This window comes from Pavona decussata, unplaced genomic scaffold, assembly GCF_977016875.1.
Source record: "Pavona decussata unplaced genomic scaffold, jaPavDecu1.1 SCAFFOLD_130, whole genome shotgun sequence".
Taxonomy (NCBI): domain Eukaryota; kingdom Metazoa; phylum Cnidaria; class Anthozoa; order Scleractinia; family Agariciidae; genus Pavona; species Pavona decussata.
In genome coordinates this window covers 1,283,376-1,311,355 of record NW_028145544.1, presented here as the reverse complement: position 1 = coordinate 1,311,355, position 27,980 = coordinate 1,283,376, and the positions used below count along the sequence as shown (strand labels likewise).

At 40.3% G+C, this 27,980-nt stretch overlaps 1 protein-coding gene, 1 long non-coding RNA gene and 1 pseudogene across 2 annotated transcripts; 2 read left to right on the top strand and 1 right to left on the bottom strand.

The window, feature by feature from the left end:
- Positions 1-11: 11 nt before the first annotated feature.
- Positions 12-27,980, bottom strand: LOC146468542 (uncharacterized). The gene is made up of 3 exons (XR_014867455.1): positions 27,616-27,980; positions 7,255-7,345; positions 12-817 (listed from the first exon to the last, which is right to left on the bottom strand). It is a non-coding gene; the product is annotated as an uncharacterized LOC146468542 (long non-coding RNA).
- Positions 15,366-17,389, top strand: LOC146468544 (uncharacterized). The gene is made up of 2 exons (XM_085124190.1): positions 15,366-15,851; positions 17,140-17,389. Exons 1-2 carry the CDS (start codon positions 15,658-15,660, stop codon positions 17,387-17,389), a joined length of 444 nt encoding a protein of 147 aa, XP_084980316.1. The 5' UTR covers positions 15,366-15,657.
- On the top strand, positions 20,357-25,635 carry LOC146468543 (uncharacterized protein C17orf113-like; annotated as a pseudogene).

Genomic DNA, 27,980 nt, shown 5'->3' with positions numbered 1-27,980 from the left:
TAAAATGAATTCGAATAAATTGCATACATTAAAAAATATTAAACACATCATTCTATGGATTGTCATATTCCCCCAAAAATCGTCCAGGCTGGGGAACATTCTTTGTCATTTCAAGGTCCCAAAACGTAGAACAGCATTGACAAACACATGTGTCAATTTATTCAAGCAATAAATGTATTTAAAGGAAAAACATGACAGCGATGATCATGATTCCTCCATGCTGTACACTCTTATTACTTCTATATCTACTGATATTGTTGCAATTATATTACACATTGTATTTTACTTGCTTAAAAGCAAGTGATGGAAATAATAAAGTTAAAACGTTGTTAACATTAATTTGAATCTGCTGCAAAAAGACCGAAATCCCGGAGAAGCGAGTGCATTACAAAATTATTACCTGTTCGGAGCGAATATTAGTAAACTTTCTAAGGCATCTTAAGGTTTCTTCTCCATGAAGGATTTTCATGACCTTTCTCGCCTCTTTATTAAGCTCGTCGTCCGTTACGGCCTTCCGATGGATTGTGCGATAGTAATGATCGATTCCGTCAATTTTAAAAAACGAACCCTTTCCTGTACAAAATACGTGCGGACAGGGGAGGTTTTGGTCAAGAAAAGCAACGTGAACTGGTCTTTCTTCGAGAATAAAGGCATTTTGAGATCTGCATATATTATGACTATTATCATCCGCCATTTTAAAAGCAAGTCCGCGTTTCGCTTCCTTCCCATTAACCCCCGCGCTCCCTTTTTATTTTTGCTCGGCGCCTGGGGATGAGGCAACGCTTCAGTAAAGTGCAGAGTCAAGTGGAGAGAAGACCTTAATATATAGTCATCCATTCTACTATTTTGACTACAAATTCAGTTTAGAGTTGTATCCAAACGGTTGCAACTCAACTTCATTAGCCCGCGTGCATAGTATATAAGCATGCGTTAATTATTCACAGTTGTCAGTTTTGCCTAGTCTGAAATGTCAGCCGTCTCCTCCCCCTAACCCACAGGGGGTGCGGGAGCGTTATAATGTCGTCCGTTGACGTCACAGAGTAATTTATGCAATTTTGCATAAATAAAAACATTTTAAACAAAATGGCGGCCACGAGTCATGGAAGCGCGCGGCGTGCATTGCAGCATGCATAATGTAAGAGGTTGTGCGCGTTTTTTAAGCCGTAAAATTTGAAGACAAAGCATCAAGAATGCATGTACGGGATCGCACTTTTATTTTTCACCGAAGATGAATTGAAAAATGTTCCGATAATTGTTATTAGTAAATAAAGTGTTGACAGGCCAGACACGTCTCATATTAAAGCTCGTGGTATAGTGGTATGAAATGTGACTTCTCGTTATGGTTTTGCTTTTTTGACTGTTTCTTTTTTTTTGTATGAAATAAGAGTAGGTCCTTCAGAATATTACTCGAAGCAATTGTTGGTTTTGAACAAAAGTCATTTGGTCCTCGAGATGTTTTTAATTTTGAGGTTAGACAACGCCGGGTGGTAAGTGGTGACAAAAGAAAGAATTTTGTTTCGCACTTTATTGTTTTGTTATAAAGCTGACTTCCGTTCAGTGAAAATCAGAGGTTATTTTTTCAATAAGATTGTGGGGTAGCCTCTGGCCCAAAAGTGCGTTTTGAAGTGGATGATGTTGTAATAGAATGATTTTGCAGAGGAGTTGTTTCGAAGAAGTCTCAGGGCTTCATTTTTTATGAGTCCTTTTCTGACCCCGGTCGGTGGCAGGAAGAAAAATGTGTACTGGAAAGTCTCTGTAGGTTTGAAGTGCGTGCGAATGTCCAGGATTCCCGCTTGATTGTAGAATCGCTGAAACTTCTGAGAACCAAATACTCAGTGAAATCATTCCATTGCAATACCACCAACTTCAAAACGCGCCTTCAGGCAAGAGGCTATCAACACAATTGAATAAAAAACCTCTAAGATTAAATTCACTGAACGGAAGTCGGCTTTATAACAAATTCAAAGGCTCCTGTGAGCCAACTCGTGAATGCAGATGACACATAGTAATTGAAATTTGGACGGCTACGGAAACTTCCTTGAAAGCTAAAAGAAATTTATATCTTTGCCCGATTATGTAACGAAAAATAACCATTCTTGTACTATAAAAATGATTGTCAAACTATTCTCTACAGATTGAATAAGATTATTCTGATGCGCCGATTAAAAAAAATCACGTGTTTTTTTTATTCAAAGTTCATAGAAGCACGCCATGTGCAGCTACGTCATGTAAATTCGTGTCCCCGATAATCCGGGGCTACTGGATTTTGCGATCGGGCTAGTGGATTCTAACCATCACTTGCCCGATGGGCAAGTGAAGGTTTTTTGGAAATTAAAATTACAAAATTACTGTAGGGCAAGCCGACCTCACAAAGGAAAATCTGTTCAACAAAGTATCGCATTACATTTCATGCCCGACATAATGTATCAGTCAATTCCAAGCGCGATCATCCCCCCCCCCGGGCAACCCCCGGGCATTTGTCCCCTGTTTGGCTCCACATAGTGGGGCATTTGACGCGAATAGAAACCCGACCCATCGGGCATTTGACCCGTCGAAAAAATGCTGGTCAGCGGTCGCATAAATTGTCGGAATGCTTTATTCACAGCCAGAATTTACGCGTATATTTTGCGTCAAACAGTTTTTAATGTAGTAAGCCATTTAATACTGCCATAGAGAAGCGTTTCAACAAATATATCTGAGATTGTTTTTGGCATGGCGGGGTTACATATTGCCCTTCGCTTCTCATTTTCAGTGGTATGTCCAAGTTCCCTCAAGCTTCGTTCTCCCTTTGCTCGGCGTTCGAAGCTCGACTTGTTGGCATGTCTAGGTTTCATAACATAGTGTTTTATATCATTGCTCTTGTTATCACATGTATTAGCAAACTTAATGTACATTTAATAGTATAAAAGAAAAGCGAGTATCGGTACATATATCGTTAAACTCTTTGTTAGTTGAGTTTCATATGTGATGTTATGCATTATCTTTAACAATAAATTGTTTTAAATTTATTAATGTATGAATTTCGTTGATTTTATATAAACAGAGCTAGCGAATACAAAAAAAAAAAAAAACCAACACGATGACTTTTCAGCCCCAACCAGTGGGGCATTTGACCTAGAAATCGGCCCATATAGAGGGGAATTTGATCAGACATTTTTAAAAAAGTCAAATGCCCGGGGGTTTGCCCGGGGGGGGGGGGGGGGATGATCGCTTTTGGAATTGACCCAGACATAAATGCGTGAAATTTTTCCTTTGGAGTTCAGTCCACGCAATCCTCAAGTAAAAATAATGAACTATGACAAGCTCTTGCTAAATAAGAATTATTTATCGACCGCTTCCTTTTGCTTTCCCATAAATTACCAGTTGTAAATTTCGAAAATGAAACAATTTTTCCCTTTGAAACCTCTATGAAAGCTGACAAGATCTTAAAGTGTTCATCACACCAGAAATTTGCATAATTTTGTTTACGACGTCAATGATGCGTGACATGGCGCGTTCCACTTTCACGTGAAAACTGACAAATTAAATTATTTTTTAATTAAATTATTTCTAAATTAAATTATTAAATTATTAAATTAAATTAAATTATTTTTAATTCTTAAAAGAAACCGCACTTTGTAGAAAAAAACGAAAAAACTATAACTTTGCTCAGATTCAACGAAAAATCTCCATTCTTACACTAAAATGATTGTCAAATTATTCTCTACAGAATCAATGTGGGAATTCTGACGCGTCGTGAAAAAAAATTTTCCGTTTTTTTTTTTTTTTTCACTAATTGAGTTTACGACCCCGGACTTTCTAAAAAACTGAAAAAACTTGTAACTTTGCTCAGACTGAACGAAAAATCTCCATTCTTGCACTAAATAATCGTCAAATTATTCTCTACATTTTGAATAAGAATTTCCTGATGCGCCGAGAACAATAAATGTTCGCGTGTTTTTTCCACTAATTGAATTTAAAACTCATTCACTGCGCACGCCCGAAAGTTAACGACAAAACCGACCAACCAACCAACCAACAGTCAGCTATCGCTATAACTCGTTCATTGCGCTATGCGCATTCACGAGTTAACGAGAAAGTGCGAAATAAAATTCTTCTCTTCTTCACAACATACCACCCAGCGCTGTCTAATTAACCTCAAAAACACCTTGAAACCAACCTTTGGCTCGAAATATTGAAAGAGCCTCCCACTTATCTCATACCAAAAAGGAAAGTCTTTAAGAGAGATACTCGTGAGAGCAAAACTACGTTAAACGAGAAGTCACTTTTCACACCATGAACTTACGGTACGAGTTGTGTCTGGCCTGTCAACACTTTATATTCGCCGCCGAAATGAAATATCTGTTTTCGCAAGTTCGACCGATAAGAAACCGTTATCTATTTCAAGTAGGTAAGAACCATTCAAAAACTACCTACCATATTTGCAAAAGTACGTGACGTCACCGGACGGCATTATAACGCTCGGAATTCAGACGTCTCTCTCTCCCGCGCCCCTTGTGGGTTAGGGGGAGGAGACGGCTGACATTTCAGACTAAGGTTTGCCTAACTGCGTTTGGAATCGGTTGAAGATGTCCGAGCGTCCGTCCCAAGTGAACGACCCTGCGAGGGCTCAGGAAATTTTAACAGCCGCTTCAAGGCGCTGTTGAACAGGCTGCTCCGCTGGTGCAACTGGCTGGTGCAACTTCAGGAGCAACTGCGAGCCGGGATATTGCGGCCCAAAAATCTGCTCGAGAAAACGTTAATGAGACGATTACGTCGAACAGCTCGACAGTCAACCTTGAGGTATATATCCGCCTACAATGTTTTAGTTTTGTATTCTAGCCGGGGTTTGTAGCTTATTTCTGTTTGCCCAACATTAAATTTTCTCGTTATGTTTTTCCCGTTACTGGGGAGCCGGTTTTAAATTTTCGCGCTTGGAGCACATGGTCGGCGCGTATTCTTCTGGGTTCTTTTAAATGTTTGGCGATAGTCTGTTGTTTTGTAATCTGAGAAAGGAAATAGTGTTTTGGAGGTTCCTTGATAGTTGGGACAAGACGATTCGGTGGAGAAGTGAACGTCATGTTGCCATCTCTTTTACCTCAGACGCTTCGTCTTTCCGTTGGGGAGCGGTAACTCACCTGCCTACCGGGACCATTTCTGTCGGCGACTACTGGGAAGAAACCGTTCGAAGGGAGCATATTAATGTGAAGGAGATGTGGGCCGTCCTCAGGGGATTGCAGTCACTCCCGGAAAGCGTCTCTGATTGCAGGATTGATGCACAGGTGGACAGCATGCTTGTTTTCCACGCCGTGAGACACGCTCTAGAAAGTTAGTTCAGGTTTTGCGATTGATTTTCCAGTTCTTGGTAGATAGAAACCTTTCCCTGGAAAAGTCTTTTGTTCCTTCTCACCTGAACCAGGCAGATTGGTTTTCTAGGAGACTGTCTCGTTCTGATGCTATGCTTTCTCCCGAAGTCTTGGGAAATCGTCCAGCGTCGGTTTGGCAGAAATAATCGCCATGATCTCGATTTGATGTCATTAGATTGCAATGTTCAACGGGACTGGCAAGGGAACTCGTTAAAGCACTTTACGCCCTACCCTACCCCAGAGTCATCGGGTGTCAATGTTTTTAACCAAGACCTCTCTGTTTGCGATGGTAACCGCGTTAACGCCTACATTTTCTCACCATTTTCACTTATTGGGCCCCTTGTGTGTTTTTTCCATCAGTGAATGCAGTTGTTACGATAGTAGTACCATTGATGTCCCCCTTACCCGGGTGGTGGCCGTCATTAAATGCATTGTCCAGCCACAATGTTTTGGTGGTCGAGAGGAGATCACCGGATACGCTCCCTTTCCCTTCAAAGGATGGTTTTATTCCTGGCTCCTCTCCGTATAGCCTCTGGGCATTTAGGATTGAGAAAGACATGTCGTAAACTGCCTAACGGGAGAAACCTTTTTTCTCTTTTCAGTCTTTGCCATTGGTACCCAGACTTTTCCAGCCATCTGTGTCGTGCCCGGCTTGTTCCAAACCCAATGATTTTGATTTTCGCTATGGTCAGAGTTGTGGCTATCAGTGTCAGACAAAGTCACATACAACTTTGAAGAGTCTCAAAGCCCCTATTGACCTCTGTTTTATCGGGGGAGAAAGAAAACTTTGGTTACTAGGCAACAGGCTACCCCTTATCAAAAACAAAGAAGTGCTTTAGAGATGGAGTTTTCACAGTTCTTAGAATCCACCTCGAAGAGGGACATTTGCTCGGCAATACCTGACGACGTGATTGACTTCTTGATCTGAAAGGATAATTTTGGCAAGACGGTGGTACATATTGATTCCTGCCCTTTGTTGGGTGAGAAGAATGCTTCTTGTTGTGTTTGCCCTAAGCGTTTAGCATACGGCTCCATTAACTCGATAATTGGAAAATTAACAGCTATATTCAACAAGTATGGGAGATCGGCAACTGATAGTCTTTTCCCTGGGATCGCAAACCCAGCAGCTTCACCACTGGTTAAGTCCTATTTATCAGCTGTCAGAGAGGAACAGCTCGCCGCAAGAGTCATGCGGAGACAGGCTGAACCTTTCTTTCTTCAGGATTTGGTGTTTTTATCTTCAGAAATAACTAAGCGCATGAACATACATGTTCGTTCTTCAACACAGCTATTTGTTGTCGCAAGAGATGAAGCCTTTTTTAAGGTGCAATTCTTTGGTGGCGACAGGGCCGGAGACCTCGGTCGCATAAAAACAAAGGAGAAGTGGATCATAAAAAAAAAAGCAAATTAACACGAAGTTTATCGATTTCGTTCTCAGAGTCACTCCATTTTCCCAGTTCCCTTCTCTCTCGGTCACCGATGAAATACACTACACAAAATATTAAGGTTCAGAGGAGAGAGGTTGAATCTTATCTTCAATCTGCGATGAGACTTCATCTTGCTTTGACTTGTGCAAAGCTCAACAACATGCAAGGGGAATTCAAAGAAACGACAAGGAAAGTTGAGGAGAAGTATGAGGCAAAGTTTGGAGAGCAAAGGACAACTTGAAGAAGAGTTCGGAGAAACCAAAAGAGAACTTGGGAAGCAAAAAAAAAAAAAGGGCACAAGAAAACTTGAGGAAAAGTTCAGAGAGACCAAAAGAGAACTTGAGAAGAAAAGAGGTCACAAGGAAACTTGACGATAAAGTCAATGTTCTTAAAAACACACTGGTGCAATTTCCTGAGATATACATATGGAAGATCACCCGCTTCAGTAAAGTGCAGAATCAAGCAAAAAGTGGAGAGAAGACCTCAATACATAGCCATCCATTCTACTACTTTGGCTACAAATTCAGTTTAGAGTTGTATCCAAATAGATGCAACTCCGGAGAAGACACTCACCTCCCTTTATTTTTTTATTTCATGAAAGGTGAGTACGATGCTAGATTATCGTGGCCTTTTAAGAGGATGGTGAAGCTTGAAAATCAAAGTCAATGTTCTTGAAAACAGACTGGTGCATTTTCCTGCAGAATACATGTGGAAGATCAGCTGCTTCAGTCTGCCTCATCCCCAGGCGTCGCTCCTTGATCGCTTGCTGTTCGTGTGGCGTTGCGGGATTGATTTAGCACGGTGCGCGCGGCGTTTTGGGACTGATACATTGACGAAGGGAGACACCTAGCAAATCTGATTCGGTTTCTCGTCAAAAAGCTACGGTTTCTCGTCAAATTGCTTTTACGCGATTGTATCAATGTTCTTTGTCGAAAAATTATTTTTGGGAGGTACGTGGATGTTTTTACTGGCACCACGTGGATTGTGAGTGCCATTCTGTCGCTGTGTTCGAAATAATCTGCTCAGCCTTCCCGGCCGGTCAGCGATCAAAGAACTTCAAGGCAGCGGGCTTATTGTTTACACCAATAATGGCGGGAAAATTATCTGGGAATTGGAAATTAAAACAGATGGAGAGAAGGGTCTGGGTGCCGTACCCTGAAAATCTATTGTGGCGGGAAGTATGGCAGAGGATGGAGCGCTTCTATCGCTGGAAGATTTTCTTGGGGAATATCTGTAAAATGACGGTGGGTATTGTTCGTGATTTGCCGTTTGCAATACATGACGATTGCTTTTATAACCTATATCTTTTAATTTGTAGCCCGTTCACTTAAAAGCGCCCTTTCGCTGGTGTTTGATGATCGACATGAAAGCGAAAACTCGAGGGGAAGGCCTGGAAAGCACGACCTTAAACCGTCCTCAAAAGATTCTATACAACCCATATCGAAGCGTTTTGAAGAAGCTAAGTGAAGTGGTTCTAGTACTTTTTCATTCTTTGATGTTTTTGTTTTATCCTTTATGCCTAAAACGTTTGATGACATAACCGTCTATACAGGCTAACAACAACATATAAATATATTTGTCATCATAAAAATTATGGCAGACATTGATTCCTGTTTGTTCCTATCTCTTGATTAATTCTTTCTCTTTGTACGCTAATGATCCCATCTTTTTGAGATAATTTGCTTTCAAAAGTCAGTTTTTATCTTTAATTAACAGGACGAGTGTTACCAGGAGACGAGCACAAGAAAAGGCAGCAAGTTTTACAAGCCAAGCTCCATGAGGGCCTTTCTGAGAGCCCTGGTGAACAACCCGCCAGATTGTAGTTTTGCACTACTTAAATCTTGGCCATTCCCAAGATGATAAAAGCCTTTAATTGTACAAGAGCAGTGACAGGAGCATTTGGATCAGCAAATGTAAAAAGAGTGCGTAGGAGTGGGGAAGAAATGTATCCTTTCTGTTAATTAAATTTGATTTGGGAATTTTATAACATTTCTTTTGCAGTTTTATTTTGAAATTTTCAAGTGTATAATTTTGTGTGTGGGCTAAAATGAAATGAGTCAAACTGTTTTAAACTAGTTTTATTTAAATTAGTTTCGTTTGTTTGATAGTTATTATCTTGAACATCTGAATTTCAAATAATTTCACCTGAAATTTATTTTAACCGACAACATGTACAACTAGTTTGAGTTGCAATTTGAAATTGTTAGCTATTTGGGAGGGAAGAAAATATAGAAAAGGTTATAGAAAAATCTCAGTCGATTTAGCCATTTAGTAGACAGTGTATGGGGAAGCCTGAGATTCAAACCTAGGACAATAGTTCATGGCATGCAGATTTCCTGTTTCTCCTTGACGCTATTGAAGTATTGTATACACTAATATCTGCCTGAAGTCTCCACTAATACACATATGTGATGAGAAAAATGTCAACGTCAATGCACACATTGCACAAATCCAACAGCAGATTAAGGATTGTGAATGGCGGATGGACGAGATATGGTCATCTTTTGTAAAAGCATTAGAAGAAGAAGATACTGAAACCACAGCACTGTAACTTGCTTTAAAGTATAAATCAGACGAACCGATGATTATAATAAAACCTTCTTTTTTGGACATATCTTTCTTCACCCGGTTTGAATTCTTTAGCAGCTGTAAAACAATAATGACCATTTTGATGAAGAATACCAACATCTGTCCACATCATTCGTAATTAAGAATAGAACCATCTTTGGAAGCTGCAAATCTATCATGTATATGATGTACATAATATCTTTTTTCATCATGAATAATAGTCTTGGCTGTTGGATTTTGCTGAGATCAATGAAGACCAACTGATTCATTCACATCTGGATTTTGCATGGACGAAGTACCAGATCGGCTTCTTTTGCGTGTTTCTCTTGTTGTGGGAATTATCCCTGAATACTCAATAATTTGAATACTCAGGGAGAATTAAAATTTGATATTTCATCAATTCTACTCATCTCCTATATTTCAAATATAGGAGTTTTGTCTTTAAGCCTAGTTCATTTTCAAAATCATATCCAAACCAAGGCTGAAAAGTGTTGTATTTATCATTGAAATGAGCAATTGATGAGTCGGGTGTGAAAAGAGGTCTATTTAAGTTGTAGTTGGGGGTTAAAACTGCAGAGAATATGGAACCGAGGATTTTTTCAGGGTTTATCCCATGTTATAGCAAGCCATTGATCTTGGAAATCAAGTATTATGTTAAAGGGCTTGAAAAAGGTCTCGATGATAGGTGAGTTGGGGTTAAATTAAGTTTCATTTTTGAAAAATGGAAATTGATGAGTTGGGGCTGAAAATGGTAGTGAATATGGTTGAATTGACCGGCAAAAGGGGTAAATATTTGAAAAGTGGGCTGAAACCCCTTAATTTACCAACTATTATCGTACAATGAGCGGAACGACAACCCTAACATTGGTAGGAGCGTGGAGTGACCTATGCGGGGATACTATTAAGCAAATGTTTCGGCATCGGCCATTCCCAAGATGATAAAAGCCTTTAATTGTACAAGAGCAGTGAAAGGAGCATTTGGATCAGCAAATGTAAAAAGAGTGCGTAGGAGTGGGGAAGAAATGTATCCTTTCTGTTAATTAAATTTGATTTGGGAATTTTATAACATTTCTTTTGCAGTTTTATTTTGAAATTTTCAAGTGTATAATTTTGTGTGTGTGCTAAAATGAAATTTGAGTCAAACTGTTTTAAACTAGTTTAATTTAAATTAGTCTCGTTTGTTTGATAGTTATTATCTTAAACATCTGAGTTTCAAATAATCTTACGTGAAAGTTATTTTAACCGACAACATGTACAACTAGTTTGAGTTGCAATTTGAAATTGTTAGCTATTTGGGAGGGAGGAAAATATAGAAAAGGTTATGGAAAAATCCCAGTCGATTTAGCCATTTAGTAGACAGTGTATGGGGAAGCCTGAGATTCAAACCTAGGACAATAGTTCATGGGATGCAGATTTCCCGTTTCTCCTTGACGCTATTGAAGTATTGTATACACTAATATCTGCCTGAAGTCTCCACTAATACACATATGTGATGAGAAAAATGTCAACGTCAATGCATGGGCACACATTGCACAAATCCAACAGCAGATTAAGGATTGTGAATGGCGGATGGACGAGATATGGTCATCTTTGCAAAAGCATTAGAAGAAGAAGATACTGAAACCACAGCACTGTAACTTGCTTTAAAGTATAAATCAGACGAACCGATGATTATAATACAACCTTCTTTTTTGGACATATCTTTCTTCACCCGGTTTGAATTCTTTACCGGCTGTAAAATAATAATCACCATTTTGGTGAAGAATACCAACATCTGTCCACATCATTCGTAAATTAAGAATAGAACCATCTTTGGAAGCTGCAAATCTATCATGTATATGATGTACATAATATCTTTTTTTATTATGAATAATAGTCTTGGCTGTTAGATTTTGCTGAGATGAATGAAGACCAACTGATTCATTCACATCTGGATTTTGCATGGACGAAGTACCAGATCGGCTTCTTTTGCGTGTTTCTCTTGTTGTGGGAAATATCCCTGAATACTCAATAATTTGAATACTCAGGGAGAATTAAAATGTGATTTTTCATCAATTCTACTCATCTCCTATATTTCTAATATAGGAGTTTTGTCTTTAAGCCTAGTTCATTTTCAAAATCATATCCAAACCAAGGCTGAAAAGTGTTGTATTTATCATTTAAATGAGCAATTGATGAGTTGGGTGTGAAAAGAGGTCTATTTAAGTTGTAGTTGGGGGTTAAAACTGCAGAGAATATGGAACCGAGGATTTTTTCAGGGTTTATCCCATGTTGTAGAAAGCCATTGATCTTGGAAATCCAGTATTATGTTAAAGGGCTTGAAAAAGGTATCGATGATAGGTGAGTTGGGGTCAAATTAAGTTTCATTTTTGAAAAATGGTAATTGATGAGTTGGGGCTGAGAAAGGTAGTGAATATGGTTGAATTGACCGGCAAAAGGGCTACATATTTGAAAAGTGGGCTGAAACCTCTTAATTTACCAACTATTATCGTACCATGAGCGGAACGACAACCCTAACATTGGTAGGAGCGTGGAGTGACCTATGCGGGGATACTATTAAGCAAATGTTTAGGCATCGGCCAATCCCAAGATGATAAAAGCCTTTAATTGTACAAGAGCAGTGAAGGGAGCATTTGGATCAGCAAACGTAAAAAGAGTGCGTAGGAGTGGGGAAGAAATGTATCCTTTCTGTTAATTAAATTTGATTTGGGAATTTTATAACATTTCTTTTGCAGTTTTATTTTGAAATTTTCAAGTGTATAATTTTGTGTGTGCTTAAATGAAATTTTATTCAAACTAATTTAAACTAGTTTAATTTAAATTAATTTCGTTTGTTTGATAGTTATTATCTTAAACATCTGAGTTTCAAATAATTTCACCTGAAATTAATTTTAACCGACAACATGTCAGCTAGTTTGCCTTGCAATTTGAAATTGTTAGCTATTTGGGAGGGAGGAAAATATAGAAAAGGTTATAGAAAAATCTCAGTCGATTTAGCCATTTAGTAGACAGTGTATGGGGAAGCCTGAGATTCAAACCTGGGACAATAGTTCATGGGATGCAGATTTCCCGTTTCTCCTTGACGCTATTGAAGTATTGTATACACTAATATCTGCCTGAAGTCTCCATTTATACACATATGTAATGAGAAAAATGTCAACGTCAATGCACACATTGCACAAGTCCAACAGCAGATTAAGGATTGTGAATATTAATGGCGGATGGACGAGATATGGTCATCTTTTGTAAAAGCATTAGAAGAAGAAGATACTGAAACCACAGCACTGTAACTTGCTTTAAAGTATAAATCAGACGAACCGATGATTATAATACAACCTTCTTTTTTGGACATATCTTTCTTCACCCGGTTTGAATTCTTTAGCAGCTGTAAAATAATAATGACCATTTTGATGAAGAGGACCAACATCTGTCCACATCATTCGTAAATTAAGAATAGAACCATCTTTAGAAGCGGCAAATCTATCATGTATATGATGTACATAATATCTTTTTTCATTATGAATAATAGTCTTGGCTGTTAGATTTTGCTGAGATCAATGAAGACCAACTGATTCATTCATATCTGGATTTTGCATGGACGAAGTACCAGACTGGCTTCTTTTGCGTGTTTCTCTTGTTGTGGGAATCATCCCTGAATACTCAATAATTTGAATACTCAGGGAGAATTAAAATGTGATTTTTCATCAATTCTACTCATCTCCTATATTTCAAATATAGGAGTTTTGTCTTTAAGCCTAGTTCATTTTCAAAATCATATCCAAACCAAGGCTGAAAAGTGTTGTATTTATCATTTAAATGAGCAATTGATGAGTTGGGTGTGAAAAGAGGTCTATTTAAGTTGTAGTTGGGGGTTAAAACTGCAGAGAATATGGAACCGAGGATTTTTTCAGGGTTTATCCCATGTTGTAGCAAGCCAGTGGTCTTGGAAATAAAATATTGTATTAAAGGGCTTGAAAAAGGTATTGATGATAGGTGAGTTGGGGTCAAATTAAGTTTCATTTTTGAAAAATGGAAATTGATGAGTTGGGGCTGAAAAAGGTAGTGAATATGGTTGAATTGACCGGCAAAAGGGGTACATATTTGAAAAGTGGGCTGAAACCCCTTAATTTACCAACTACTATCGTACCATGAGCGGGACTACAACCCTAACATTGGTAAGAACGTGGAGTGACCTTTGCGGGGATACTATTAAGCAAATGTTTAGGCATCGCGCAAAGATTTTTACACTAACAATGGCGGGAAAATTATCTGGGAATTGGAAAACAGATGGAGAGAAGGGTCTGGGTGGTTTTACCCTGAAAATCTATTGTGGCGGGAACTATGGCAGAGGATGGAGCGCTTCTATCGCTGGAAGATTTTCTTGGGGAATATCTGTAAAATGACGGTGGGTATTGTTCGTGATTTGCCGTTTGCGATACATGACGATTGTTTTTAACACCTATATCTTTTAATTTGTAGCCCGTTTACTTAAAAGCGCCCGTTTCTTGGTGTTTGATCATTGACATGAAAGTAAAAACTCGAGGGTAAGGCCTGGAAAGCATGACCTTACACTGTCCTTAAAAGATTCTATACAACCCAAATCGAACCGTTTTGAAGAAGGTGAGCGAAGTGGTTCTTAAGTACTTTTTCATTCTTTGATGTTTTTGTTTTATCCTTTATGCCTAACATTTTTGATGACATAACTGTCTATACAGGCTAATAATAATATATAAATATATTTGTCATCATAAAAATTATGGAAGACATTGGTTCCTGTTTGTTCCTATCTCTTGGTTAATTCTTTCTCTTTGTACTCTAATGATCCTGTAACGAACGCACCGGTAAATTTATTTAAACGTCCTTGACAGTTCCTCTAACTGTAATTAACACGAAATTATGACCAGTGGTTTCTGGAACAGAAACAAATAAATACACTAAGGCAAACCATAAGTTACAAGATAATACTAACGAAAGGCAATAAAACAGCAATACGAAGGATAAACGAACAAACAGTGTATGGACCATGCGTATACTCAGTTTCAGTTCGTAAGGACAGGAAAATTCTGCTGTTAAACAGCTATCCGTTATTTTATGGTTGGAAAAACTGAAATTATAAAATGGACATTTCATTTGACGTTGCAACAATACTTATTCCAGCGGTATATATCGTAGGCGCTTAGTGCCAGACCCCTCGTGGACCATTTAAATATTTTCATTCGCGCCAAAATTTATTGTTAGCTGTTGGTCTCCATGTTAATTCAGTTTCGCTTGTCCTATGTTGTTAGTTTCTATATCCACACTGTCAGGTACGTTCATGTTGTCCTTTGCCGTTTATCCTTCGTATTGCCGTTTCATTGCCTTTCGTTAGTATTATCTTGTAATTTATGGTTTGCCTCAGTGTATTTATTTGTTTCTGTTCCAGAAACCACTGGTCATGATTTCGTGTTAATTACAATTAGAGGAACTGTCGAGGACGTTTAAATAAATTTACCGGTGCGTTTTTAACAGTTTCTGACAAGGATTACGCTATTGGATCGTCTATTCGCCTATATTTTGGTGGAATTATATTTGGTATAATTGTTGTATATGGCAAAATAAATATTGTATTGTATTGTATTATGATTATTACAGCATAATGATTAACAGAAAGGAGTTTGATGAACGTGTGTGGCTTCGGGAAGTTGAAACGCCACTGTCCACTTATGAACAGAATTTGAACACCTCTGCTCGTCACGTCTCACCTTCACAGGTTGAATCAGGGACCTCGAAGTCAAAGAGTTCAAAGTCGAGTTTGCCTGCAAGTGACAAATCGAAAAAGGCAAAAGCTGACTTACTTCGCTGAGAAGTGGAACTAAAGAGCCTCATGAAGCGCCAGCAAATGGAGCGAGAAATGGAGCGGCAAATTGCTGAAATGAGAACTAAGGAAGATGAACTCAAACGTCGCATTACGTTATTAAAAGCAGAAGAAGAAATAGAGAAAGCCAAGGCAACTGATGGAGTTTACGCAGCCGCCGAATACCCTAAGTCTGAGACGAAACCAGTCTACAAAGAAGAAGTGGGTGGAAAACCCTTAGCCAGACCACCTCTTCCCCGTGAGGACCTCAATCAAGTAAGGAGAAATTATTCGAGATCGGGGCTCAACCCAAGCGCGGAGCCGTGGCACCCGGGACCTCCCAGGACCACTACCAGTGGTGCAGATCTCCTTGGATCGCAACAGCTGCAAGAGGTTTTGGGGCAACAACACGAAGCCTTACAGATGATAGCTCATTCCCTCCAACAAGCACTTGAAATGCCAAAATGCGAGCTCTTAACCTTTGATGGCAATCCACTACTGGCTGTTCGTTAACAACTTTGAAGTCAACATCGCAAAAAGGGTTCAAGATGCCGAATCAAGACTCACCTACCTCATCCAGCTCTGCACTGGAAAGGCCAGGGAGGCCATCAAGAATTGTGCTATAATATCTCCACCAGAACAAGGTTACGAGAAGGCTAAAGAGATTCTCTACCATAGGTTTTCAATTTTTTCAATTCAATTCAATTTATTTGCCATTAACAAAAAAATACAACATAAATACATTATAGACGACACACAATATTCTTACTATTACAATATTAATACTTGACTATTTACAATATTAAATGTGTTAAAGGCTAGGAAGCCTATATAGAAGCCGGGGGCTTATTAACTATAGGCTTCCTAGAACTATTGGATAAACCATAGAAGTTAAGGGTACTGATTGAAATTTCCAGTTAAATTTTTTTTTTTAAAGAAGAAAAAAAAAAAAAAAAAAGGAAAGGAAGAAAAAAAAGAAAAGGTAAAGAAAAGGTGTGTAGTTCAACAAAGAGTCAATTTAACTTAGATAGAAGGAATTTTTTAAGTCTTTTGCCAAACAAACTGATAGTTTCACTGTTTTGAATTTCACGACTAAGCGAGTTGAAAAACGAAGGACCTTCGTATATAGAAAAGGTTGGAATTTCTTGTTTTATAAGAATGTATTTGACTTGCAAGAGTAAACATATCACGAAAATAATTTGGAAGTAAGCTTCTTTTAAAAAGATACATAAATTTACCTATTTGGTATAAATAAAGGTCAGAGAATTTTAAAATCTCCTGTTCTTTAAAAAGAACACCGGTATGAGCATCAAAAGAAACTTTTGATATTATTCTAATTATCTTCTTTTGCAGAACAATAATCCGATTTAAATTAGACTGATACGTCGATCCCCACACAGAAACACAATAAATTAAGTAAGGGTAAACTAGACTATAGTACAAGGAACGTAAGGAGGTTTTGGGGAGGCAAAAACTAGACTTATAAATAATACCTATTGATTTTGATATTTTTCTAGAAACACTAAGAATGTGAGGCTTCCATGACAAATGCTCATCGAGGATAACACCTAAAAATACTGTTTCTTTCACACGTTTAATTGCATTGTTGTCAATTTGAATAGATATATCAAGTGTTTGCCTCCTTTGGGGTGGTCTAAAAACCATAAAATTTGATTTTTTAAAGTTAATGGACAGTTTGTTTGCCCGACACCAATGAGTTAATTTAAGCATTTCAGAATTCAAGATTCCAGGAAGCAAGTTAAAATCTTTGTGGGAGAAAAATATGTTTGTATCATCTGCAAAAAGAATAAAGTCCACGACCTTCGACACGTTACACAGATCATTTATATAGAGTAGGAAAAGTAGGGGACCTAGTATAGAACCCTGAGGCACCCCGCACTTAATTTCGCAAGACTCCGTCCTAACGCCATTAAATTCCACATATTGTTGTCTATTGCTTAGATAGGTTTGGCCGGAAACATGTCATTGTGCATGCGCACATCGCAAAGATAGTGGACGGTCCTCAGTTAAGAGCTACGGATGTCGTTGGTTTGTCTGATTTATCCCTTGAGATGCAGAACTGCGCACTCACCCTCGTCCAAATGGGCTACAAAGTGGATATAAACAGCTCCGACAAACTCGTGAAGATAATGAGACGCCTCCCTGTTCACTTGCAGTCTAAGTGGGCTGACACTGCTGGCCAGCTGACCTTGTGAGGTGTTGAGCCAACTTTGTCGCATTTAGCGAAGTTCATGGAGGAAAGAGCTATGTTGGTCAACACAATGTACGGAGAATTTGTGGGTTCATCTCCAGAGAAAGAGTGGCGTGTTAAGCAGCAATCAAAGGAGAAAACCGCTGACCACCGAGGCAAAGGGAAGAGCTTTACGAAGCAAATTGGAACCAGAGATGGATCTTATCCAAACGTTAGCTCTCCCGTTTCCAATTGTCCTCTGTGTTCTGGTCAACACTGGCTTGCGGAGTATGAACGTATGAAAGCGATGACCCCAGGAGAGAGGAAAAGTTTCGTCAGACAGGCATGCAGTGTGATAATTGTTTTGGAAGAGGTCATATAGCCATAAATTGTGGAAGCAAGATGAAATGCCAAGTGAATGGCTGTGGCTGGAAACACCACACCATGTTGCATCTTCAGAGGAAGAACAATGATGTTAACACCCCTCCTCACAAAGCAGTAGCCACACTTGACGCAAATAGTGCCAGTATCGATATCGTCAGCGGGGCTGGAGAGTCTGGTTGTTGCAGTGCCACAGAGTCTGGGAAGAAGAATGTTTGCTTAAGGATTGTTCCAGTCGTTGTGAAGGGACAGGGCCAGAAGGGCGAAATTGTGACAAACGCTCTGCTCGACCCAGGATCAGACATGTCGTTATGTGATGTTCCTGTGATAAGGAAAGACGTTCAAGCCGCGTTTGGTAGATGTTTACAGGCATACTAAGAATATTATCAACTCGCAATCGAGCCCAAAACGAAATCTGTGGCACTGGATGATTATTACAGCATAATGATTAACAGAAAGGAGTTTGATGAACGTGTGGAAGAATGACCCCAGGAGAGAGGAAAAGTTTCGTCAGACAGGCAGGGCTGTGTGATAATTGTTTTGGAAGAGGTCATATAGCCATAAATTGTGGAAGCAAGATGAAATGCCAAGTGAATGGCTGTGTCTGGAAACACCACATCATGTTGCATCTTCAGAGGAAGAACAATGATGGTAATACCCCTTCTAAGAAAGCAGCAGCCACCCTTGACGCAAATAGTGCCAGTATCGATATCATCAGCGGGGCTGGAGAGTCTGGTCGTTGCAGTGCCACAGAGTCTGGGAAGAGGAATGTTTGCTTAAGGATTGTTCCAGTCGTTGTGAAGGGACAGGGCCAGAAGGGCAAAATTGTGGCAAACGCTTTGCTCGACCCAGGATCAGACGTGTCGTTATGTGATGTTGGCCTGTTGGAGTATCTGGACTTCCAAAGGAATTCACGCTAACAACCATTAATGGGGCACCTGATTGTCAAAATGGTCTGGAGGTGTCTGGTGGCAAGGGGAATTAACCTGCATGAAGAAATCACGCTAAGTAGGGTCTGGGCTGTAAACCCTTTACGTCTGCCTCGAGGGGGTGCTCCCACGAAGGACGATACTGATAAGTGGTCTCATCTCATAAGTGGTCTCATCCAGAATTCAGTCTGACGAAGTGTCATTACTCATCGGCTGTGACATTCCTGAAGCTCACTGGGTGTGCGACCAGAGGCGCGGTAGGCGTGGTCAACCTTATGCTGTATGCACCCCTCTCCAATGGACTCTTATGGGACCTTTCAATTCATGCGCAAACAATTGTTTCAGTGTGAACTTTGTTCGCCATGATGATGCAATGCTTCACCAGCAAATGGAGAGAATGTTTAGGAATGACTTTAACGAGCCTATGGTAGCCTCAAAGACTGCGATGTACGTAGAAGACCGTAGAGCCTTGGCGCAAATGGAAGCTTCCGTGAAGATCGTGAATGGTCACTATCAACTGGGGTTACCGTGGAGAAAGAAGTCTGTACGCCTTCCAAACAGTCAAGAATTTGCTATGAAGAGACTGAACAACCTAAAGAAACGCATTCAGTGCGATCCACACCTGTTTGAGAAGTACAAGGAAACAATTGACTGTTATGTCTCAAGTGGTTATGCAAGACAAGCACCCCATGAAGAACTAGAAGTTAATGAAGATACACCAGTCTGGTACCTGCCTCATCATCCGGTTTTCCATCCACAAAAGCCAGTAAAGGTTAGAGTTTTCTTTGACTGTGCGGCCAAGTTCAAGGGCTCATCACTGAACGATCAGCTGTTGCAGGGACCAGACATGATGAATGGACTTGTGGGTGTCCTCATACGCTTCTGTCAAGAACCAGTTGCAGTGTTAGCCGATACAGAAGGCATGTTCCACCAAGTTCGTGTGGCCCCTGAAGACTGTCATGCGTTGAGATTCCTTTGGTGGCCCAATGGTCATTTGACAGAAGAGCCGGTCGATCACCAAATACTTGTACATTTGTTCGGTGCCACGTCATCACCTAGTTGCGCAAGTTTTAGCCTGAAGAGGACGGCTTTGGATAGTCAAGGCGAGTTCAATTCCGAAACTATTGAAACCGTCAGTCGGAACTTTTATGTGGATGACTGCTTAAAGTCCGTGGCTACCACAGAGGAAGCAGTACGACTGTCCAGCCAGTTGCGAGAATTGCTGTCTAGAGGAGGGTTCCGCCTGACCAAGTAGATTAGTAATGACAGGAACCTAATCGCTTTGGTACCAATGACGGAGAGAGCACCCTCAGTTGTCAACCTTGACTTGGATGATCTTCCTACAGAACGGACATTGGGTGTCTAGTGGGACATGGAGACAGACAGCTTCAGCTTCCGAATTTTGGACCAGGAAAGAGCCCCAACCGGCAGAGGAATATTGTTGGTCGTTAGCTCGATGTATGACCCCCTGGGGTTTGTGGCGCCAGTAATCCTTCACGCAAAGAGCCTACTTCAGAGCTTGGGTAACCAGAAATACGGATGGGACGAAAAAATATCGCAAGAGGATTACGTGACTTGGCGAGGATGGCTACGAGAACTAAACAGTACTAATTGTTGATGACGAAGGCCTCGCTCACTGTTCCTTTGTCCTTGGTAAATCCCGCATAGCGCCCCTTAAAGTGATGTCTATACCACGTCTTGAGTTAACAGCTGCTGCGGTTGCAGTAAAGCTAAACTGCCTTATTCGAAACAAGCTTGAGCACCCCATAGATGACACCATCTTCTGGACAGATTCAACCATGGTTCTACAGTATATTCGTAGAGAGTCAATAAGATTTCAAACGTTTGTCGCTAACAGAGTCGCCATGATCCACGAGGAGTCTACCCCCAAACAGTGGAGACACGTCAACACCGAGTCTAATCCTGCAGATGTCACCTCTAGAGGAGCGAAAGGTTCAGAGCTACACAAAATGGATCTCTGGCTTCATGGTCCAATGTTCCTACGAAAAGATGAAGCTTCTTGGCCCGAACCCTTGCACTTGCCGGATTTGTCTGGAGTCGACAACGAGATAAAGAAGCAGACAGGTCATGGGAATTTAATTGCCAGCGGAAAGGGGATAGAGTTTTCACACTATTCGTCATGGGACAGTCTACGTAAGGCAATTGCCTGGATGGCAAGATTTAAGAAGTATATGTTGAGTCGAAATCCTAAAGCTCAACAACATGTTCCCAGAGGGCCTCTGACTGTACTGGAAGTTATTGACACCGAGAAAGACATCGTCAAAGTCGTTCAGAATGAAGCCTTCCCGAAAGAAATAGATGCGCTTAACAAAAACAGCACCAGGAAGCAGTGCTTACCACGTACAAGCCCAGTACGCGATCTAAACCCTTATGTGCCGGATAGAAAATTAAGAGTAGGAGGACGCCTCGAGAATGCTTCAGTCTCCTTTGAAGTTAAACACCCTATCATTCTGCCAAGCAAACACCATGTAACACGTTTCTTCTTTTATAAAAAATTAATTCGAATTTTCAATCAGTACCCTTAACTTCTATGGTTAATCCTAAAGTTCTAGGAAGCCTATAGTTAATAAGCCCCCGGCTTCTATATAGGCTTCCTAGCCTTTAACACAGTTAATATTGTAAATAGTAAAGTATGAACATTGTAATAGTAAGAATATTGTGTATCGTCTATAATGTATTTGTGTTGTATTTTTTTTGGTTAATGGCAAAATAAACGAATTGAATTGAAAAAAAAATATATTAATAATTCAGAACTGTCATCGCCAACAGGGACATTCCGGTCCTGCTCATGTCCTGGCTGCTATTAGACAGAAATTTTGGATAGTGCGAGGGCTCTCTGCAGAAAGTAAAGTATTGGCAAGATGCATCGATTGTCGCAAATGGAATGCTCGTTCTAATGAACAGATTATCGCCCCTCTCCCAGCTGCGAGAGTTGCTCCTTGTGACCCACCGTTCACACACGTTGGAGTGGACTACTTTGGTCCTCCTTTTGTAAACCAAGTACGAAGTGAAGTAAAACGCTATGGTTGCTTGTTCACACGTCTTACCATGAGGGCGGTGCACATTTAAGTTGCGCACTCTTTAGAGGCAGACTCCTTTATTTGCGCATATCAGCGTTTTGTCAGCCGTCGGGGTAAGCCTCGAGCAATGTACAGCGATAATGGAACCAACTTCACCGGCGCAGAACGAGAGCTGAGAGAAGCATTCGAACGCCTGGATCAGAAGCATGTGTGTACAGGGTTGTATATAAGAGCCGGCAGCCGGCGAACTTCGCCGGCTACTCCGAAGTTTCGCCGGCTACTTTCACTGCTGATCGGTTGTTAAACATTTAAAATTTTAGACAAGAATAGCCTGAAACTCGATGCGCAAAAAATCAATGCGGCATTACATAAAAATGTTCTTCAATTCAGTCACGCGTTGTCCGTCCTCAAGCGAAATAATAAATCGAAAAATAAACAATGCGGACAGTTTTTGCGACACTGCGACGGGCAAGTTTTGGCGGGACTTTTATCGAAATTCCCCCGTGGGAAAATGCTTTGCACATGGCATATTTGTCGGACACATCTGTTTTCAACAAAGATGAGACGACAACAATCATTGCTCAGCTTTATAGAAGACCATAACAAGAGCTCAAAAAGTCAAACAGGTAACTATAATTATTATCTATAATTAGTGAACATGTACGTCACGTTTTACGGTATAAAATCTTTTCGTTGAGGGAAAACCATTTTTTTTTTCACCGGTGTTCCGGTAGACCACAGCTTGACCAGCGCGCGAAGGAGGCGTAAGACAGTATTTCGTCGCTGAGTTTTCGAAATAACACTATTTTGAAGTTAAAACAGGATTGAAGAGCTTTTATAAAGGAATTCAATGTGTATAAATTGAGACAACGCCGTATCCAGTTGTGCAGCGACTCATAACGCAAAATGAAGTGAACATCACATGCTTTTCATACGACACTTCATGTCCAACAAACGAAAGATGTAACCGGAAGTTGCGCAAGTCCTTTCACAGGAAGTTCGTGCAAGATTTTCTCTTTATCATTACCTTTGCTATTATTTGCACCAGAATTGAGGAAAAAGGTTTTCGGTAGTTAACTTTAGTCAAAAACTGCAATATGTACCATTAGTTATGTTAAGTACAGCCGCGAGACATTTATTGTTAGTTTAATCTCAGTTCTTGACATTTCCTCTCCATTCGTACGTCATCAGCGTCATGTTGCACTTAAAGATAGAAAGCCGCGTTCCGACGACATAAAGCCCAGTGGACTCACTAAAAAGTCTAACTCGAATTTTCCACTTATTTATCTACATTTTACTTATTAAATAATCACTTATGATACCATTGCAACTTTCATTCAATTTGTAGATGGAACTTCGTTTTGACACTTGTTTATTATTTTCTCACAAAAAGTATCAGATTCTGGATCGAGCAGTGCGCCTATGCAAGCTGTTGCTAGCATCTCAGAGGAAACGGTCGAAGTTTTGCCTGCTTAGCAACCAAAGAAATCACGCAGCTATTCCAAAAATGTTTCTGCTAAGGAAAGTATTGATCTATTGAACTCGTTGTTCAAAGAAGAAGAAGACGTTTTGCATCACCAGTCGTTATGTATAGGCAACTCATGTTGTAAACTATCTGCGCAAGAACAAAATGCCCACAAAAAGTTGAAAGACAAGTTCAAACATGAATGGCTGGTTGACAAAGATATCTCATTTTGCTCGGAAACTGGAATTTGGTGGCTTTCTTATTTGGAAGGAAATGGTAGGTTTTGTCTTCTGTGCCGAAAACATAATGCTGGCAGCAAGTTTAACAAGTCAAAGGTTTTCAATCTCGAGGGTTCGGTTCGTTTCCGGAAACCGACTCTGATAGAACATAGTAACAGTCAGCAACATCGTGATGCCATCTCTGCGGAACACCTGCAAAGAGTGTCAACATTTCATAGAGAAATCACTGAAAAGGAAAATACTGCTCATGATGTCTTATTTAAGGCATTCTATTCTTTGTATTGGCTTGCTAAGGAAGAACTCCCCAACAGAAAGTTTACTTCCTTATTGTCACTACTGGAGAATTCGGGACTTGAAGAAATGAAATACTTGAATCACCGATCACCTTGTGCTGTACGAGAGATGTTTTTGGTTCTTGGCCAAGTGGTTTTTAACATGACCCTGCAAAAGATTCATAAATCAAATTTTGTGGGTTTGCTATGTGATGATGTCACTGATATTTCTGTTTTGGAACAGTTCGTATATTTTGCTCAGTTCTTTGACTCTGAATCTGGCAAGCTGCACACTGATTTCCTGTTTGTAGAAAATGTCGTAAAAGACTCTGATTCAGCAAATTCTGAAACACTGTTCACCCTTCTCTGCAAGAAGATGACCGCGAGCTCAATATTGAAATCAACAAAGTTTCTTCCCTGGTCAGTGATGGAGCAAGTGTTATGCTAGGTTCCAGAACAGGTCTTGCTGCCCGACTCAAGGAAGTTAATTCCAGAATCATTTCAATCCATTGTATCTGCCACAAGTTGGCTCTAGCTTGTGTTGATACTGCAAAGGATGTCGAGTACATAGGGACTGTCGAGGATCTACTGAGACAACTGTGGAAGTACCTAGAAAACTCCCCGAAAAGAATGGCGGCGTACTTGAAAGTACAACAAGAAGTTAAGTCTTTTGACTTGTCAGAGAAGAGCAGAAAGGTGATTACCAAAAAGCTGAAGAAAGCATGCCAGACAAGATGGTTGTCCCTTGGTCATGCAGTGGAAGCCATATTTGATGACCTAGAAGCATTAATGCGCACACTACGACTTTTCGAAAGAGATGCAACAGCTTGTGGTCTGTTGAAGAAAATACACTGTCCCAAATTCATTGGATGTGTTTATATTCTTAAGCATGTCCTTCCCGTCCTCTCTCAGCTAAGCAAATCGTTCCAGAGAGGATGTGTGAACTTTAGTCACATTGCTCCTGCAATGGGCCATTCAAAGCACAAGTTGCAGGACATATTGGATGAAGGTTTGCCACTGAAGCAGTTCAAGCAGGATTTAGAAGCAGGCGGCAGGCTAGCAACCCTAGAGCTTTCACCAACAGAATCCCAAATCCAGCAACAAGAACGACTTCTAAGTCAATACGTGTCTAGTTTGAAGGTTAACATTGATCAGCGTTTCAGCAGTGCCTTGCCAATCCTCAAAGCATTTGCAATCTTCGATGTCATGATGGTTCCACCTCCTGAAAGTGTGAGCTTAAAGCAGTATGGGCTGAATCACATCGAAACACTTGCTAAACATTTTTACACTGAGTCCAGTCCTGGTTGTGAAGTTAAAAAGCAACAGCTTGAGGCAGAATGGGGCAAATTTAAATTTGACCTGTTGGAGTGGAAGAAAGTTGTCCCCAAGGATGTCGTTGATGGGAAATGTCCATCTGTAACTACAACCACGTGGACGCTTCAGCATATGCTTAAACAGCCATCCTACAGGCATTTTTATCCTGCACTGAGTAGCCTTGCTGAGTGTTGCCTCTCAATTCCCATTTCCAATGCGTGGCCGGAACGTGGTGCAAGTTCTCTTAAGCGCATCAAAACCAGGCTTCGATCAAGGCTTCAAAATGATATGTTGCAGGCACTTATGCAGATTTCGATCAATGGGCCAGCACTGCACTCGGATCAGTGCAAGGTGGTTGTACGTGATTCTGTTCAATTATGGTTGAAACAGAAGAATAGGCGATCTCTGCCCAAGCAAAGAGCCAAAGATCACCCAGCTTCAGTGTCAGAGCCAAGAGTAGAGATGGCAGATGTGGCAGTTCAGGTTGGGGCAGCTGATCAAACTGAGGTTAGCCCCAATGAGACGGCACTCAGATGTGAGGTTGAAGCTGCAGCAGCTGCTCTAAAGCTCACCGATCAGCCTGATGACTCAGACTATGATTCGGAATATGATGATGGTGACATCGAATAGAATAAATCTTCATCGAAACAAGACTGTGGACGTTTCTGAGTGTAGTAATCACCCTTAAGAGGGAATTACTGTATGCTTGGAGCAAGTCTGCATTGCAGTTCTCATTTTGATCAAGATTTATTCTAGTCGATGTCAATGTCATTGTCCACAGCATTAAGAACAGAACATCTGCGAATAGTAGCTGTAATTTTAAAGAAAACATGTTTCTCTTTATTGTTAAGTGTAAAGCATCTTCCGTTTATACATTTTCAGTGAACAAGTGTTGGATCAAAATGGTTGTAAAGCGAAACAGGCGCAGGCTTTTTACTAACATAACGTAAATCTAAGACACAACCAACCAATGATTTATAGGCCGTTATAACGTTTGAAGCGTCACATTCTACATTTTATGTTTTGATTCCTGAGAATTTCATGAATTGTTTCCACGAGGTTTTACTTTAAAAGAAAAAGAAAGTTGGTCTATCCTTGAGACCACTTCAAGGCCTTATCACTGTTTACTTACGTTCTGGGACGAACAAAGTTGGCCTGTAGTAAGATAACTTTTAAACCAAGTTTGTATTCCGTTTAAGTTTGTTTGTTAGGCAGAGCCTTCAAGTATATTGCTACCCAAGTTTTCCAGGTGTCAAGTATCGATATTTACTAAGCTTGATAGTGCTCGCGAATCCAGCAATGCAGATCAGTATTTGAATACAATTGACTGTTATTATTGAAATGTATCCTCATTATTTTGAGATTTTAATCCAGGTTCAATTTACCCAATGTCAATGTTTTTAGGCCTAAAATGCCTGTGAAATGCATTTTCCGGCATTCAGTTGTTAAAAGTTTTTTTTCGGGAGAGTATGCCCTAGACTCTTCTCCCCCTTTCCCTCCAAAGAGGGGCGGGTCCTTCCAACCACCGCTGTCTACTTTTCAGCAGCCTCCGCCTACTTAAAAACTTGAAGAAAACCCTGGTGTAACCGACTTAGGAAGGACGACGTCCACTAGTTTTTTAACCCGCCAGAAGCCAGTCACCACGGAGGAATTTGGGAGCGCATGATTAAGTCCTTACGGAAGATCCTCGCCACCCTGCTAAAAGAGCAGCGGATCAATGACGAAACACTGTCAACTCTTTTGTGCAAGATGGAAAAGATACTCAATGATCGACCGTTGACTTCCCTCAGTGACCACCCGGACGATCCAGAACCGTTGACGCCCAATAAACTGTTGCTCTTCAAGTCTAACAGCTGCCGACCTCTAGATGTCTTCACAGACCAAGACAAGTACAGCAAGCGTTGGCGCCAAGCAGTGTCTGGCTAATGCATTCTGGAAAAGGTGGATGAAAGATTACTTGCCCGTGCTTCAGAGGAGAAAGAAATGGTACTTCCCTCGCCGTAATTTAGCTATTGGCGATTTAGCACTGGTCATGATTTCGTGTTAATTACAGTTAGAGGAACTGTCAAGGACGTTTAAATAAATTTACCGGTGCGTTCGCTACAGATCCCATCTTTTTCAGATAATTTGCTTTTACAAGTCAGATTTTATCTTTAATTAACAGGACGAGTGTTATCAGGAGAAGAGAACAAGAAAAGGCAGCAAGTTTTACAAGTCAATCTAGGAAGAGGGCTTTTCTGAGAGCCCTAATGAACAAGCCCACCAGATGGTAGTTTTGCACTACTTAAATCTTGGCCATTCCCAAGATGATAAAAGCCTTTGTACAACAGCAGTGAAGGGAGCATTTGGATCAGCAAATGTAAAAAGAGTGCGTAGGAGTGGGGAAGAAATGTATCCTTTCTGTACTACATTTGATTTGGGAATTTTTTAACATTTTTTTTTGCAGTTTTATTTTGAAATTTTGAAGGGTATAATTTGTTGTGTCGGCAAAATTTGCAGTTTTATTTTGAAATTTTGAAGTGTATAATTTTTCGTGTGTGCAAAATGAAATTTGAGTCGTTGTATCCAAACAGTGGCAACTCCGGTTGCAAGTCTGGAGAAGACACTCACCTCTCTTTATCTTTTAAAAATTATGGCAGACATTGGTTCCTGTTTGTTCCTTTCTCTTGGTTGATTCTTTCACTTTGTACTCTAATGATCCCATCTTTTTCAGATAATTTGCTTTTACAAGTCAGATTTCATCCTTAATTAACAGGACCACTGTTATCAGGAGAAGAGCACAAGAAAAGGCAGCAAGTTTTACACGCCAAGCTCCATGAGGGCTTTTCTGAGAGCCCTGGTAAACAAGCCAGCCAGATGGTAGTTTTGCACTACTTAAATCTCTGCCATTCCCAAGATGATAAAAGCCTTTGTACAACAGCAGTGAAGGGAGCATTTGGATCAGCAAATGTAAAAAGAGTGCGTAGGAGTGGGGA

Excerpts from the sequence above, each read along its gene's own strand:
- LOC146468544 (XM_085124190.1), top strand. The coding sequence starts at position 15,658 with ATGGCAATCCACTACTGGCTGTTCGTTAACAACTTTGAAGTCAACATC. Across the intron at positions 15,852-17,139 it reads AAAGAGATTCTCTACCATAG|GTTTGGCCGGAAACATGTCA; the intron begins GTTTTCAATTTT and ends TTGCTTAGATAG.